At 34.1% G+C, this 15,707-nt stretch overlaps 1 protein-coding gene across 2 annotated transcripts in view; it reads left to right on the top strand.

Moving 5' to 3' along the window:
- rngtt (RNA guanylyltransferase and 5'-phosphatase) overlaps positions 1-15,707 on the top strand; it is a 167,166-nt gene that overhangs the window by 57,264 nt on the left and 94,195 nt on the right. For both annotated transcript variants that reach the window (XM_048206213.1, XM_048206214.1), the window contains exon 10: positions 4,038-4,109. In XM_048206213.1, coding sequence (XP_048062170.1) covers positions 4,038-4,109 — 72 coding nt within the window. The remainder of the gene's footprint in view (positions 1-4,037; positions 4,110-15,707) is intronic.

Raw genomic sequence — 15,707 nt, 5'->3', positions numbered from 1 at the left:
GCAAATGTTTTGGCAAACTATTTTAGTAGAAATGATTGTCTCTTTGATGCATCATGGGTATTTGCTTAAAGAAATCTTAACAGCGATTTCACAAACGTGATGTGTCTTAACAGCAATGGTTTGTTCACACCAAGACGGAAATTAATATCTGATAGACTGAATAAATAACAAATTGATGCTGATGATATGTTGTGTGCAGTGTCTGCTGCCTTAGCAAATCATGCAACATTACTGCTGTTCTTGACAATGTACCTTTTGTAAAAGTGTGCATTTAGCACTTACTAGCATATATAGATACAGACTTTGCATAGAGATTGATTTAAGACTCAAACTCTCTTTGATACAAAAACATACCATGTATGAGTTCTTCCACACAATTGCAAATGTGACATTTATTTTATACAACAGTTCAACAAATAAAAAGGTAATATTAAGAGATGTTCTCTTTAAACACAGTATTGTCAGTAATGTTAGCTCTATTTTGAAATGAAATAATATTTCCAATGAAAGCCACAGCAGAACTGCAACACGCAGCGGTGTTTCATGAACAAATCTGCGGCTTACAATGAATCTTGAGAGTCAATGATTTAATCACCCATTCATAATTACAGCCGCTTGCTTCATTACTGAATGAATGAATGACTTGATGACTCACTAATTAAGACAGTGACTTGCCGCCACCTATGGGCAGTTTAGTGTAATATTTTAAAGTATCTCTTCATTCATTTCATATTTCTCTATTGAACATTTTTTTATTTAACTATCTCATAACATACGGATGCACAATATATCGGCCCCATATCAATAGCAGCAATAAATGGTCATTTTTAATGGTTATCAATCCGGTAAGAAAATTAGACCCATATATTAAGACCGATAGATAATGGATTATTTCCTTCAGTTGAGACATTTGAGATGTGCACTGTTTGCCATGGTTTTGAATTGCTTGATGCAGTTAAGTGCAACGTGCTGCACAAATATTGTCATATAGGCTACATAAAATTATAACGAGAACACAACTGTAAAAGAATGTTGTAACGTTGTAAGATCAAAAACATTGATAATTAATGTTAGTTAATAAAATATTTGTGTTCATGTTAGTTCACAGTGCATTAACTAATGTTAAAAGATACAACTTGGGATCTTAAAAATGTCTTAGAAAATGTTAAGATTAACATTAAGATTAATAAATCCTGTAGAAGTATTGTTCTTTCATTGTTCATTTTAACGAATGCTAACAAAATTAAACCTTATTGTAAAGTGTTGACATTTTTTTTTTTTTTTTTTATAAAGAAAGTTGGCCATAGGAGTGTAAAATTTAATTTTAAAAGTTAAGGAATCTTACACTGGTTCAAACTAGGCTACTGTATTGTGTATGTTTGAAGTGTTTGGGACACGTTTGCTTTTATAATCAGGCTCTCAAAGTATATTAAAATTTGGATTTGGATTTATCGGCTAATAGGAGTTTAGGGAGTTTTTTATCTGCTTTAAAATGTAAAGAATTAGCGGTTATCAGCATCTGCCAAAATTTTCATATCGGTGCATCCCTATCATAACAGTATTTAATCCATTGTAATTGCATTCATGCCACCTCTGAGCAGCATTAAACTGTTTGTAAATACATCTAGAGGCAACTTGTGCCACTGCAGTGCAAAGACGGCTTGTGTTGATACTGATTTAAATTGATTGAAATTGATTTTGTTTAGATTATTGCTTTATTTATTATATTAATAATTAAATTAGTGGAATTTTAAGAATTTGATATAAAACATGACATTTAACCCTCTATGGTACGGTGTTGCCTCCAGGCAACATCGTCTATTTTAGTTTGTTTTTAAGGCGAGACACCCCAGGTGAATAGGGTAAAAAAATTAACTAATAGATACCACCATACTACCCCAGGTGATTGATTACATTAAAAATTGCAAACACTTTTTGTATTACAAGTTTTCTAAAATGTAATGTTTAAATATGCGAATGAGGCGTTATCTAATTAAATATGCGCTAATTTGCATAACATTTTAGAACAAAAATCTGAATATAAAACTGTAAAGTTTGGTGTATATAAGTTCTGCTGAAGTGGAGATTTCTGACTCAGAGCAGGAGAAAAAACTCATTTTGAGAAAACGGCCTTTAAAGATATTTACTGTAATTGAAATCTATAGATGCAAATAGATAAAGTGCTATAAAATATACACTTAAAAGTGTATTTTGGATGTTTTCTTTCCACCAGTCTGAAAAAACACTTTATGAAAAGCCAAAAAGTGCAAAATCTCAAAATTGACAGGTGCCTGAAAAAAGTGTTTTTGCCTGTAGTGTCTCCCATTAATAAGGTACCAATTGATTGATCAAACGTATCTCAGGACAGAATAACTCAAATACTAATCAATAAAAGTGCAAAAAAGACCAAAACATGACCAACAGGGGTCCATTTTGTGTCCTGTTTCAGCACATGTGCATGTCACATGGCTTCATATTTTCTCCAATGAAAAGTGCTTTTTCACTTGTTTGTATCCATTTAATCACCCACAAAAAATATGAGTCACTGGCAAGTAAAGAAGTATTTTTAAGAACTTTACATTATATATCATCAAATGTTTTAGAGAAAATAACAAAAACTGTGTGTTGCCTCAAGGCAACATTGTACCATAATGGAATCGCATAAGGCCATACAGGCATAATAGGTTTGAATACAAATGTATTATATTTGTAAGGAAAAGAGTTGGCATTTTCACATGTTTTTGTAATGCACTTATAAGAATAGTAATTCACATACTATATCTGCATTTATTATGATCTGCACATTTTCTAGAATACTTCAAAAAGCTATAAAACACAGGTAGCACTGGCAGGTGATGAGGGTGATGATGGATATAATAACTTGATATAATAACATAATAATATGATGGTTTGGTAATACTTGTGTTCCACTATAGTACAATGTTGCCTGAGGCAACAGCTGGATATAAAATGTTACTTTTTATTAAATATGAAACTTTTAATACATTTAAAAACTGGATAAATTTGTTTGTTCAAGTGTCTAGTTAGAAGAAATTGATGTTTTCAATAAATATATTTCTTTTTTTTTACATGAAAATGCCAAATGTTTGAATTTTTCCATTATGGTACAATGTTGCCTTGAGGCAACAAACTTAAAAAAAAAAAAAATTAAATAAAAATTTATGAAAGTGTTTATTGATATTGTTAAAGTGTCCAATTTTATGCAGGAAAAACAACACAAATAATTTTTTCCTTATTGATATCATATTGCGTACCATATAGGGTTGGAATCAATTTATAATCAATTTACATCAATTTATCAATCAATATCAATTTAATGAGGAAAATATTGTCCCTTCACAGAAGCTAAATGTAAAATGCCTCAGGCTTTTAGTTAAGAATTACTATTGGCAATAGCCCTAATGCAAAATCACACTCTTAAGTTTGGGAACCACAGCTCTGATGGATACCCAAACACACCTTCATCTGCTCTGCTGTGTGACTGACTGTAGGAGCGCAGAAGCAACTTCATCATTCTCATTTCACCATTAAAATTTAAAATTTCTGCAGCATGAAACTATGTTCTCTTATATGAAGTGATCCCATTCTTCAGACTATTTGTTTTCGGTGCAATTTAGTCTGTTTTTCAAAAGTTTTTTTTTTCTCATCTCCATAAAAATGTGTTTTTCACCAGTGTAAAGGTCACTGATCTACATTGCGGTGTTGACTTGTTTCATAATTTATTATTATTGATTACTCTCTTTCTTTGCTTTGTTTAACCTTTTGAAAATCCTAAAATCTTTTAATTTACAGGTTTAATGAAAAACAGCAGATTTCAATGATCTCAGACATTTGGACCTCACATATTAACCTAACAATACTTTGATTTGTGCCTGTGTTTGATCTTTAAAGCTAAATATATCAATTTCGAGGTTTTTTTTTTTCTTTCTTCAAAATCACATTGTTACATCATGTTGATTTTTATTGGCTGGTTTTTATGAGCGGTATTTCTTATCGTCATAATCTTTTTTTTGCAGGAGATGATTATTGACAAAGTGAACGGTCAGCCCGTCCCACGCTATCTCATCTACGACATCATTAAATTTAACGTGAGTGCCTTTCAGCTACAATAACAAAAACACACTCCTATTTGTTCTTTATTTAATTAATAATTACTGTTGGCAGTTGCCCTAATGCAAATTACAGTGAGCAAATGCATCACATTGAGCAAAAACAGTGGTGTCTCACCCAGCTATTACATTTGGCATAATTTACTATCCATCATGCCTTTCCAAACCTGTATGACTATCTTTTGTGAAACAATCTTTTGTGATACTGTCAGCTCCAAAAAAGACAATAAGCACCATAAAAATATTATATCAATAAAAAAAATGATATCATTATATCAATATTATATAAGTATCAGAAAAGTAGTTCATATGGCTACTATACTTTCCCTTCATTGCTGCCCTCTGATTAAATTATGATTGTATGGCTTCAGAATACTTGGAATATAGCATACATTTTAAGTGTTATTTTGTCTAAGTTGCCATCCATGTGCTACATAAATATTCTTCAAAATTTCTATTTGTGTTTATGCACAGAAGATAGAAAGTCATATAGGTCAAGAAACGGCATATGCAGCCCATTTTACTAAATGGAATAGTTATCCAAAAACTGCTTGGTGGCATCAAGCAAAAAGGAAATCAAGTTTGATTTGTAGAACAATTTTCACAGCACATTGTTTCAGAGGAGCTTTAAGGTAAGGTTGATTTTCTGAAAATGATTTTTCTCCTGAAGCTGTGTAGAGTTGATTTATTATTACATTTTTTTTCTCTGTGAAATAGCATGCAGTGTTAAAACATTCACAATAAGACCAGGAATGTGTATTAGGACAGAAAATAAGGTCCGTTTTGATTTCATGTTGATTGGATGCCAATAAATTGTGTAGTTCAATTCATTTTATGTCATAATTCACATTCATCTTAGTTTTGGGTGGGAATGAGTATATCTTAGAATGTTCTTGCATCATTTTTTGCTGCTTGCAGGGCAGTATAAATCAAATAAATCCAGGCAATCATCTGCTACATGGTGTGCATTTGAGACGGGACGCTTGGATTTGTCTTGCTTGGTTACCATACCGAAAGGAACATTTTTCCAAAAATGCAATGCTAATCCGTCATTTTTAAGATTGATGCCAAAGGCAACCAGTGTGTAAATATAGACGGCACATTAATTAAGCTTGTCCGGTGATGCTTCGGAAGACTAATATTCAATTCAGTTATAGTGCTCATGTACTGTATACACTAAGCATGTGTCATCAACTATATTTATTGCATTTTTATTTAAAATATGAGTACATTAAAGACTTAATACAGATATGTCTCTTGAAATATCATTTTGTCGAGCACTGCTGGAGTTCTCATTTACAAACAGCATGCAGGAGATTCTTGAGTTTATTGCTTTTAGCTTCTCTCTGCATTGATAACGCTGGCCATCGTTCTGTGTTGTAGATAGGTTTAGATTATTAAACTAGAAGTGTCCCTTATCCCTCCACATACTCTTCTCCTAGTCCTCCCATGCAACAGAGAAAGCTGACTTTGTGAAATTCCATTTAAGGCTTTTTGAGTTTCAAATATTAAAAATGGTTTATGGTTATTTGTCCATAAATACAACCATTCAAACCTTTGGGGTTGGTAAGATTTTTTTAATCTTTTTGAAAAAGAAGTCTCTTATTCTCACCAAGTCTGCAGATCAAAAATGCAATAAAAACTAGGGGTGGGAATCACAATAAAATATTTTCACAATTCTTCAGCTACAATATGATATTATTGTGGGGGTGTTTTTTCAACTGCAAATGTCCTCAAAGGAAAACTTTATCTGTATGTGTTTTTATCTAATAAGATAAAGTTCTAAGTCTGTTCATTTCACATCTTTATATCCATCTCATTCGTCCCTTCTTTGATTTAATATTTCCCTTCCTTGTATTTCAGACATATTTTTTTAATATAAATGACAGTTGTTAAATAAAATGTTTGAACACTTAATTCAGTGTTGTTTTAAGCAGCTTTATAAATAACAACTTACTTAAACCCTAATAAACAAGTCAAAGGTGACACTGTACTTTGTCTTTTCGGTTATGAAATGTGTGCTGAATCATATTTATGTTATTTTAGAAAGATGTGTACATTTGCCAATAACAGAAACTTAAAAGCTTATAACTTGAATGCTAGATGGTGCTGTGGTTTTTAAAAAAAAAAAATTATACTATGGGGTTATTTTAGAAATGGCCTTCACAGCACAAGACAGTTTGATTTTGAAAGAGTATATAACCTGTCACCTACCGTATGTAGCAGTGATGTAACAGGTGAGCTGTCAGGTAATGATGATGCAGCCTGTTGTATTCTTCTTCACCCTCTCATAACATTAGACACAATTTACTGTTGCTGCTGTCTGTCTTGTCATTTGTGTTGTATTATGAACAAGTGTGTTGGCAGTGTAGATAAGGCATTATGAAGATGGCATTTTTTATTGTAACCACAAACAAAAGTTTTGTGCCATCACAGCGCACAGCTGGCTTGCAATGCAGATGTAGGTTGACAGCATTTGCGTGTCAAATTAACATGTTTATTTAGCTTTCACCAAGCAATTCTTGTTCAGAAATATGTGAGAATGATCTCTTTTACACACTAAACAGGTATGGCAGGGAGCTAAACAGGTATGGCAGGGAGGTATAGGCAGTAGTGTTGCCAAGATATTGCATAAAACACTATGCGGCAGCTTGAAATCAATTTTGAGCATGAGTGAGTTATATGAAAATGGTATCACAAAGATTTTGTCAGCATGGGCTGATGATGATCTGTGTCAAATTTGGTGAAGATCGAATGAAACCATCTAAGCTCAAAGTGGTGGACAGACAAAATGGCCAACTGTTGAAAAATATATACCATTGTATTCTGTAGGACCCAAAGAATGGAAAGAGGTGAGATTTATGGCCTTCAGATGAAATTCAAAAAAAGGGTTAGGTTAGGGTTAGGCAATTGGCAAATGCCCAAAATGAGAGACGTGGCAATATTGATTAATGTTTGACTTAGCATGCTGCACCGAATCAAAATGAATATAAAGTGATTGATGAATATTGCACCTTTAAGTGTGTCCCTAGCTTAAGAATGAATACCGCACATTATCCTAGCAACTACAGAGCAATGCTTTTGTGTTCGGAACTCAGTAGCAATGTGGTGGCTTTGGCAAGGTCAAGGTAAATTTTTCTTGTAAAATATAAAAATATTGTTGGATGATATGGCTTTTGAAGTGAATAGTCCCTGTAGTGTGAAGAGTTAAGCTTGTCTTCATGGACATGTGGCATATGGTATGAAAACAAAGGATTGTCACTTTACACTTTCCTTGGCCAACACCTCCTGTCGGTCCTATGAATCCCCCTGCTGTGTTCTGGCCTGTTGAAGGTCTGCTTCTCTTGTGTTTCCCTGTTGGGCCTGGCAGGCAATACCTTACCCCTGCTTACTTATGAATCAGTGTTTCCAAAAATATAGTTCTATCTTGCTTTGCTTTTTTTTTTTTTTTAGGGATATTGGATTTTAAAGGTGCCCTAGAATCAAAAATTGAATTTACCTTGGCATAGTTGAATAACAAGAGTTCAGTACATGGAAAAGACATACATTGAGTTTCAAACTCTTTTGCTTCCTCCTTCTTGTGTAAATCTCATTTGTTTAAAAGACCTCCGAAGAACAGGCGAATCTCAACATAACACTGACTGTTACGTAACAGTCGGGATCATTAATATGTACGCCCTCAATATTTGCATATGCCTTCCCATGTTCAAGGCATTACATAGTGATATTTGTAAATTGTCTTTCTAAATGTTTCGTTAGCATGTTGCTAATGTACTGTTAAATGAGGTTAAAGTTACCATCGTTTATTACTGTATTCACAGAGACAAGAGCCGTCGCTATTTTCATTTTTAAACACTTGCAGTCTGTATAATTCATAAACACAACTTCATTCTTTATAAATCTCTCCAACAGTGTGTAATGTTGTTCTAGGGCACCTTTAATATATTATTTGTTCTCACACATCATCTTGATAGTCTTGTAATATACCAGGTCGCTTTGACAGAACATTTATGTACAGATTTAACTTCTATTAAATGTCTCTGTGACTCTCTTCCAAAACTTAGTGAGCTGCCTCTCTAGATAGCATTTTAAGGAAATACAATCATGCGACACAAAGCCTGTTCTAAAAGTTAAGCAACATAATTATGCTGTTTTCTGAGCAGGGCTGTTTTCTCTGAGGAAATAAACGAAGCAGTGGAGGCTCAGGAAAATTCAAATGAGAAAATAATTGACACTACAAAAAAACAAATTTGAAAAATAAGAGATCATACAGTGTGTAAAGCAGTCATTTTTTCAACAGCAGATAAAGTTGCAGAGGAAATCAGCACCTTGTTTTCCTCTCTTGAGCTAATTTTCTCGAAGTTACTTGAGAGGAAGCGACGCCTTTACTCTTCCAATGATTGGCTGTTTGCCCTGTCATTGTGTCAGTGGAGTAATGGCAGCCATGATCATGTTGGCTAATGGCCTACAAGTCTTCAAAGAATCCTAAAAAAATGTATCACTGTTTTCACAAAAATATAAAGCGGCAAATTAACAAAGATTAACAAATGCTATAGAAGTGCAGTTCATTATTGGTGCATGTTAACTAATGTAGTTAATGTTAACTAATGAACCTTATTGTTACCCAGTTATTTTAAATTACAATTTTATTTTACAATATTACTGTTTTGCTGTATTTTTGATCAAATGGACAATTAAAAATCTTTTTAAAAAATCTTAACCTTTGAATATAGTGTATGTATCAATCATATATTGTACTAGGAAGGACCTTCATAAGTCAAAGTGATATGATAGTGTTCTTATTTCTTTCTCTCTTTTTTTTTTAGCCTTTTGATCTTTTTATTAAATAGGACAATGGTGAAGCGACAGAAGACATACAGTAGGGCGTGGGTTGAGAAATGACACAGGTTTCAAAGTCGAATCATCTGCACATGAACAATATCATGCAGTGCATCAGACGTGCACTACCACAATAATAAAGATAGCTTTTAAATTTACACAGGTTTATAGCATATAGTCCTATAGAAATACGTAGGCGTCATTCACACATGATGATTCGCACTGTTGCATTTAAAAATCATGAAACACATGGCAGTTTAATGGTCTGGAGATGCACTTTTTTAAAAGTTCAACTTCAACTTGATACAGCATTCTAAAAATGTAGAGATGCTGCAAAAGATGTGGGACAAGCATAACAGTGAAAGCTGTTTGTCTAGTGCATGTTTACCTGGAAAACAATGGAAAAACAGTGCATTGAAAAAAAATGTGTTCTGTGTGAATGGCTCAGGAGTCTGGATCAAGGATTTCTGTTTTCTGTAGCTGCATTTAATTGTTTAACAATACAGCCAAATACATTATTAATGATTAAAATAATTATTCATGTTTAAAATACATTTATAATCCAATCTTTCCCTGTTATGGCAAAGCAGCCATAGGAGCCATTACTCCAGTCTCTTAAGAAAACATTGTATCATCTCATCCTTAAAATATGCTAATTTGGTGCTGTGGTGCTTAATATTAGAACAGTTGAGCATGGTTGTGCATCTCAAGAGGTGGATTTTTTTATTATTTTTTATTTTTTGGAAGAAGAAGAACAGAATTTATTTGAAATAGTCATTTGTAATCAGTCTCTGATTTTAATCTATTCAATGCAACCCTGAGGAATTGGTTTCTTTAAAAAAAAAAAAAAACTATTTTAGGTATTCTAAACTTCTACAGTAGAATAAATGGAAAATATTGAAATGGAAAAAATAAGTTTTCTGTTTACCAAAAACAAAAACTACATGGATAGTGTGTTACATTTTACAGCTTTTGGAAGCCATTTGTTCATCTTAGTACAAGTAAAGATTTTTGCACTTTCTAATGAATTTTATAGATTTTCTGGCCGGGTAAAAATAAAATTACTGTTGCACTGGGTCACTGTGGGAGATGATTTAAGCTTCTAATATATATCTCTGATTGCTGTTGCCGGTGTCTCTGTCACGCAGATAATTCCAGATCCCAACAGTGGTGGTTCTAGACAACAGTAACTGGGGGGAGGGGCCAATTATGCTTTTAGGGCACTCACATTAACATTTATTCTGAAATATTTTCATGATTTTTTTGGAAGTCATTTTACTAGGTCATGTATGATTCTGCAATCTATGCATATAAGCTAAAATGATTTCAAGTTAATTTTTTTTTTTGACAAGTAATCTTGTATTGTAGTGTGATAATGAGCAGTGATGAAAACACACTTTTAACATTTAGGCACTTTTCCGCATCTGTAAATTTGACATATATCAAAACAAATTGATAAAAATATCCACTCTATGATCTTACAAATAGGCCTAACACAAATCAACAAAAATTAAATTATTTTTTAAAATTATCATTCATGCTCTATTTACAGTTGTGGTCAAAAGTTTACATACACCCTGCAGAATTGAATTCAATTCACATTTATTTGTATAACATTTTCACAATAAATATAGTTTCAAAGCAGCTTTATAGAAAATGCATGTCAACATTACAATTTAGAGTAATCTGTTATCAGAGGTAACTGTGTCCAAGTTATGTAATTTCAGAAGTGTACATAGACAAATCACACAGTTGGCTAACAATGTATTAATTTAAACAATGTAATAATTTAATGCAGGAGCAATGAGCGCATTGAAGTGATGAATACATGTTAACAAATGATTAGGTTATACAGGGGCTGGAGTTATCTCTTCACAGGTTTTGAAAAGAATCTGCAAAATGTTAATAATTTTAACAAAATAAGAGGGATCATAAAAATTGCATGTTTTTAAGTACTGCCCTGATTAAGCTATTTGACAAAACAGATGTTTAGGGTCCACAAGACAAGCTCATAGCTCAATTAAAAATAAATGTAAAAAATGCTTCTTCAAAAGTTTACATGCTTGATTGTTAATACAGCATGTTGTCTCCTGGATGTTATTTATTTATTCATTTATTTTTGGCATAGTTGTTCATGAGTCCCTTTGTTTGTCCTAAGCAGTTACACTGCTCACTGTTCTTCAGAAAAATCCTCCACATTCTTCAACCCTTTTCAACATTAGCTATGTTTCTAGCCAAAGTTGCGAATTTAACTTAGCCGCAAAATTGGATTATCGCATAAATCATTTGCAAATAAAGCAGCGTTTCCAGCATTGTTCAAGAGAACAAAATTGTCACTTCCTGGGAACAAAATATCTGTTATAAAATTGGAAGTTGCTGCAATCGGGGAAGCCTCTGTGGCTCTTTTTTCCTACATCGTAAATGACTTGTGTGTCAGAGTGGCAGACGAAACACAATAAACGCTGTCATGTTCTCTTGCATTTGGATGCTGGTGTTTGGGATTAACAAACACCAGCACTTCTTGGAGGGAATTAAACCAAATCATTCTGATGACTGTCACCATTCTGTTTAGTTTTGTTCATGGACTTTACATTTACATTTACATTTATTCATTTGGCAGACGCTTTTATCCAAAGCGACTTACAAGTGAGGAATACAACAAGCGAGTCATCATGATGAGGCAAATAGACAAGAAGTGCTCACAATAAAAGTTATAGGCAGTGCTCAGAGTATCATAAGCTGCAATAGAGAGGAAGTGAAAGGATAGGTATAAGAATTTTTTTCTTTTTTTTTTTTTTCTTTTTTTTTTTTTCTCTAAGATGAGGTTAAGTGCTCACGAAAGAGATGAGTTTTCAGATGTCTGTTGAATGTTGCCAGGGATTCAGCATTCCTGATGAAGGCAGGAAGATCATTCCACCAGCAAGGGACAGTGAATGAGAATGTCCTGGAGAGTGATTTCGAGCCTCTCTGTGACGGTACCACAAGCCTTCGCTCCTTTGAAGACCCTAGGCTTCTGGTAGGAGTGTAAACTCGTAAGAGTGAGTGGAAGTAGGAGGGTGCTGAGCCTGTGGTAGATCTGTAAGCGAGCGTCAACGCCTTGAATTTGATGCGAGCAGCAAGTGGTAGCCAGTGTAGAGAGATGAAGAGAGGCGTGACGTGGGCTCTTTTGGGCTCGTTAAAGACAAGACGTGCTGCAGCGTTCTGAATCATTTGTAGAGGCTTGATTGTGCATGATGGCAGTCCAGCCAGAAGAGCATTGCAGTAATCAAGCCTAGAAATGACCAGGGCCTGGACCAGAAGTTGTGTTGCATGTTCTGTTAGAAAGGGCCTGATTTTCCTGATGTTGAAAAGTGCAAATCTGCATGACCGAGCTGTCTTAGCAATGTGGTCTTTGAAGTACAATTGGTTATCAAGGATTACTCCAAGATTTCTGGCCGAATTTGATGGAGTAATTGAGGATGTACCTAGCTGGATGCTGAAATCGTGATTTAGAGTCAGATTGGCAGGGAAGACGAGAAGCTCAGTCTTAGCCAGGTTGAGCTGTAGATGATGTTTTTTCATCCATGCCGAGATGTCCGCCAGACAGCTTGAGATTCGAGCAGCTACTGTGGGATCGTCTGGATGGAATGAAAGGAAGAGTTGTGTGTCATCAGCATAGCAATGGTAGGAGAAACCATGTGCCTGAATGATGGGACTAAGTGATGTAGTGTAAATGGAGAAGAGGAGGGGTCCAAGAACTGAACCCTGAGGAACCCCTGTGGTCAGTTGATGAGCTTTGGATACCTCCCCTCTCCAGGCAACCCTGAAAGACCTTCCTGTGAGATAGGATTCAAACCAGAGAAGTGGAGTACCTGTGATGCCCAGTGATGAGAGGGTGAACAGAAGGATCTGATGATTCACCGTGTCAAAGGCAGCAGATAGATCAAGCAGAATGAGAACTGATGATTTGGAATCAGCCTTTGCAATCCGCAAGGATTCAGTGACCGACAGCAGTGCAGTCTCAGTCGAGTGGCCACTCTTGAAACCAGATTGATTGACATCCAATTGGTTGCTCTGTGAGAGGAAAGATGACACCTGGTTGAAAACAACTCGTTCAAGTGTCTTTGCTAGAGAAACAGGTCAAACTTTTAGTTTGTTTTCATTTGACACATTTCTTTGTTCAGTTTCCCACCACTCATCTGTCTCCTTGGTGACCGTCATTATTAGTTCTTATGCATCAGCTGTGTTTGATTAATTATCCTTGTTTGTACACTCTACATAAGTCGTACCTTCACAGTCACAGTTTGTCCGGTCTCAGTTATACTATGTGTTTGCACTGCCTGCCTGCCTATTTTGGATTATCATTATATAACTTTGCCTTGTGGAACTTTATTCATCTGCCTTTGTCTGTATTCCTGCAAATGTGTCAATGACAGACTTTGGCTCAGGCATTTCAGAATGATCAAACCAACATTTTGAGATGCTGTGTGATGTGATTGGTCCAATGGTTAGTCCAGTTATCCAATCACATCCACTGTTGAGGCAAAATCACATGAGTTTTTTTGTTGCACATAGATGGATTTATTCAGTAAATGTGTTTTCAACATAGTTTGTGCATATGTCTTCTTATCAGATAAAAAATGATTACATGTACTACACATGATATTCTGTATTTATTAAAGTCTAGAATATGATGCTTTAATTACTGATATTGTGGGACAACAAATAGGAATTTAGTACAGGCATTTTGCATAAACATACAAAACTTGTAATTGGGGAATATTAATCAAGCAACTTTGACCATAAAAAGAAAAAAAGTCACTTTTTAGCTTTAAAAAAAATGTGTCTGAAATTGGACATTAACACAAAGTTTGGCCTAAAACTGAAACTGCACATTTATTTACAGGCCTGAGCTGTCAAATTATATTTCTGGTAACACTTTATTTTAGGGTCTTTTAACTAGTTGCTTATTAGCATGCATATTACTAGAATATTGGCTATTTATTAGTACTTATTAAGCACATATTAAAGCCTTATTCTGCATGACCTCATTCTACATTATTAATCCTACCCAATACCTAAACTTAAAAACGACCTTACTAACTATTAATAAACAGTAAATTAGGAGTTTTTCTAGGGAAAAGTCGTAGTTAATAGTTTATATGTGTTCCCTACACTGAAGTGTATGGAAGAGGATTAGGGCCAAGCAATAATAAAAAAAAATAAAACCATCTCGAGATTAAAGTTGTTAAATTTGAGAAAAAACTCGTTAAATTTAGAGAAAAAAAGTCGAGATAAAATGTTGAGAATAAACTCGTTAAATTATGAGAAAAATGTTGTTAAATTTCGAGAAAAAAAGTCGAGATAAAATGTTGAGAATAAAGTCATTAAATTACGAGAAAAAAGTTGTTAAATTACGAGAACAAATTCATTAAATTATGAGAAAAATGTTGTTAAATTTCGAGAAAAAAAGTCGAGATAAAATGTTGAGAATAAAGTCATTAAATTACGAGAAAAAAGTCGTTAAATTGCGAGAACAAATTCGTTAAATTATGAGAAAAATGTCGTTAAATTTCGAGGAAAAAAGTCGAGATAAAATGTTGAGAATAAACTCGTTAAATTACGAAAAAAACTCGTTAAATTTCGAGAATTAAGTCGAGATAAAATGTTGAGAATAAAGTCATTAAATTGGCTCATGCTCAACCCTTTCTGGTCTCGGACTAGAATGAGCTGGTCTTGACTACAACACTATGCTTTAGCCAGACCCTTAACTTTCAGCATAAAATCTACATTCTTTTTTCTGACTGAGAACCACCCATTTAGACAGGAATCTCAGTGAAATGTACAGATGGTACTCAACCAGAAGGCGTTTATTTGCTATTGAAATGCATTTCTGCTCTTGATCCCTAAGTAGTGGGTAGGATTTAAATAGTGATAGTGGAGATTTTACTTTTTTTATTTATTTATTTTTTTAAATTACATTAACATAACCAAATTTAGTGATCAAAAGTCTTTGTAAGCATTTGTTGTTTATGTAACGGAGGCCAGCTGTACGAGTAAAGCCTCACTTCACACTCTGGCCTCAAAAGGTAGAGGCTGTAATCTAGCATCCTTGTTAACGCGCCTGCCTCCCATTCAGAAAACGCCAGTTCGAATTCCGTGGGGAGGGTAAGTCTTGATGTCTTTAAAATAAATAAAATATGTTTTAGAACTGCAGGATACACACATCTCTCAGCATTATTAAAATCTATGTTTGTTTGGGACCTGAACCTGTGTGATTGACACTGCTGATCAACTCTCATACCACTGGACTATGAATTAACTTTCCTCGAAAAGCTCTTTTTCCAGCACCAGTGTGTCTGCTCACACAAGAGAGAAGCGCTCTTCATTTCTCTAACTTAACAGTAATAAAATAATCAGTGGTTATTTTTGTTTATTATAGTGCAAGGGGGCCGTGTTCAAATCCTGATCTATAGCCTAGCCCTACCTATATATTTTTTTAACTCGACTGCCAGTGATTATGCTGCATTTTGTGGAAAACAGCAGAAATTTTGATTATAGCACAGTTTGTGTTTTATTAGGGAAAACCTAACATAAAAATAATTATCATTTATAATAAAACTAAACTTAAATTTTTGTTGTGATTCACAAATTAATTCTGAATTATGAACCAAAGCGCATTCATACGTTAATATTCTGAATTCAAACCATCAGTTTTGGACATTGCAAGTCTGAACTATACCTTATCTTTGCGTTTAG

The sequence above is a fragment of the Megalobrama amblycephala genome, linkage group LG11 (assembly GCF_018812025.1).
Source record: "Megalobrama amblycephala isolate DHTTF-2021 linkage group LG11, ASM1881202v1, whole genome shotgun sequence".
NCBI lineage: Eukaryota > Metazoa > Chordata > Actinopteri > Cypriniformes > Xenocyprididae > Megalobrama > Megalobrama amblycephala.
This window is presented reverse-complemented; position numbering and strand designations above follow the sequence as displayed.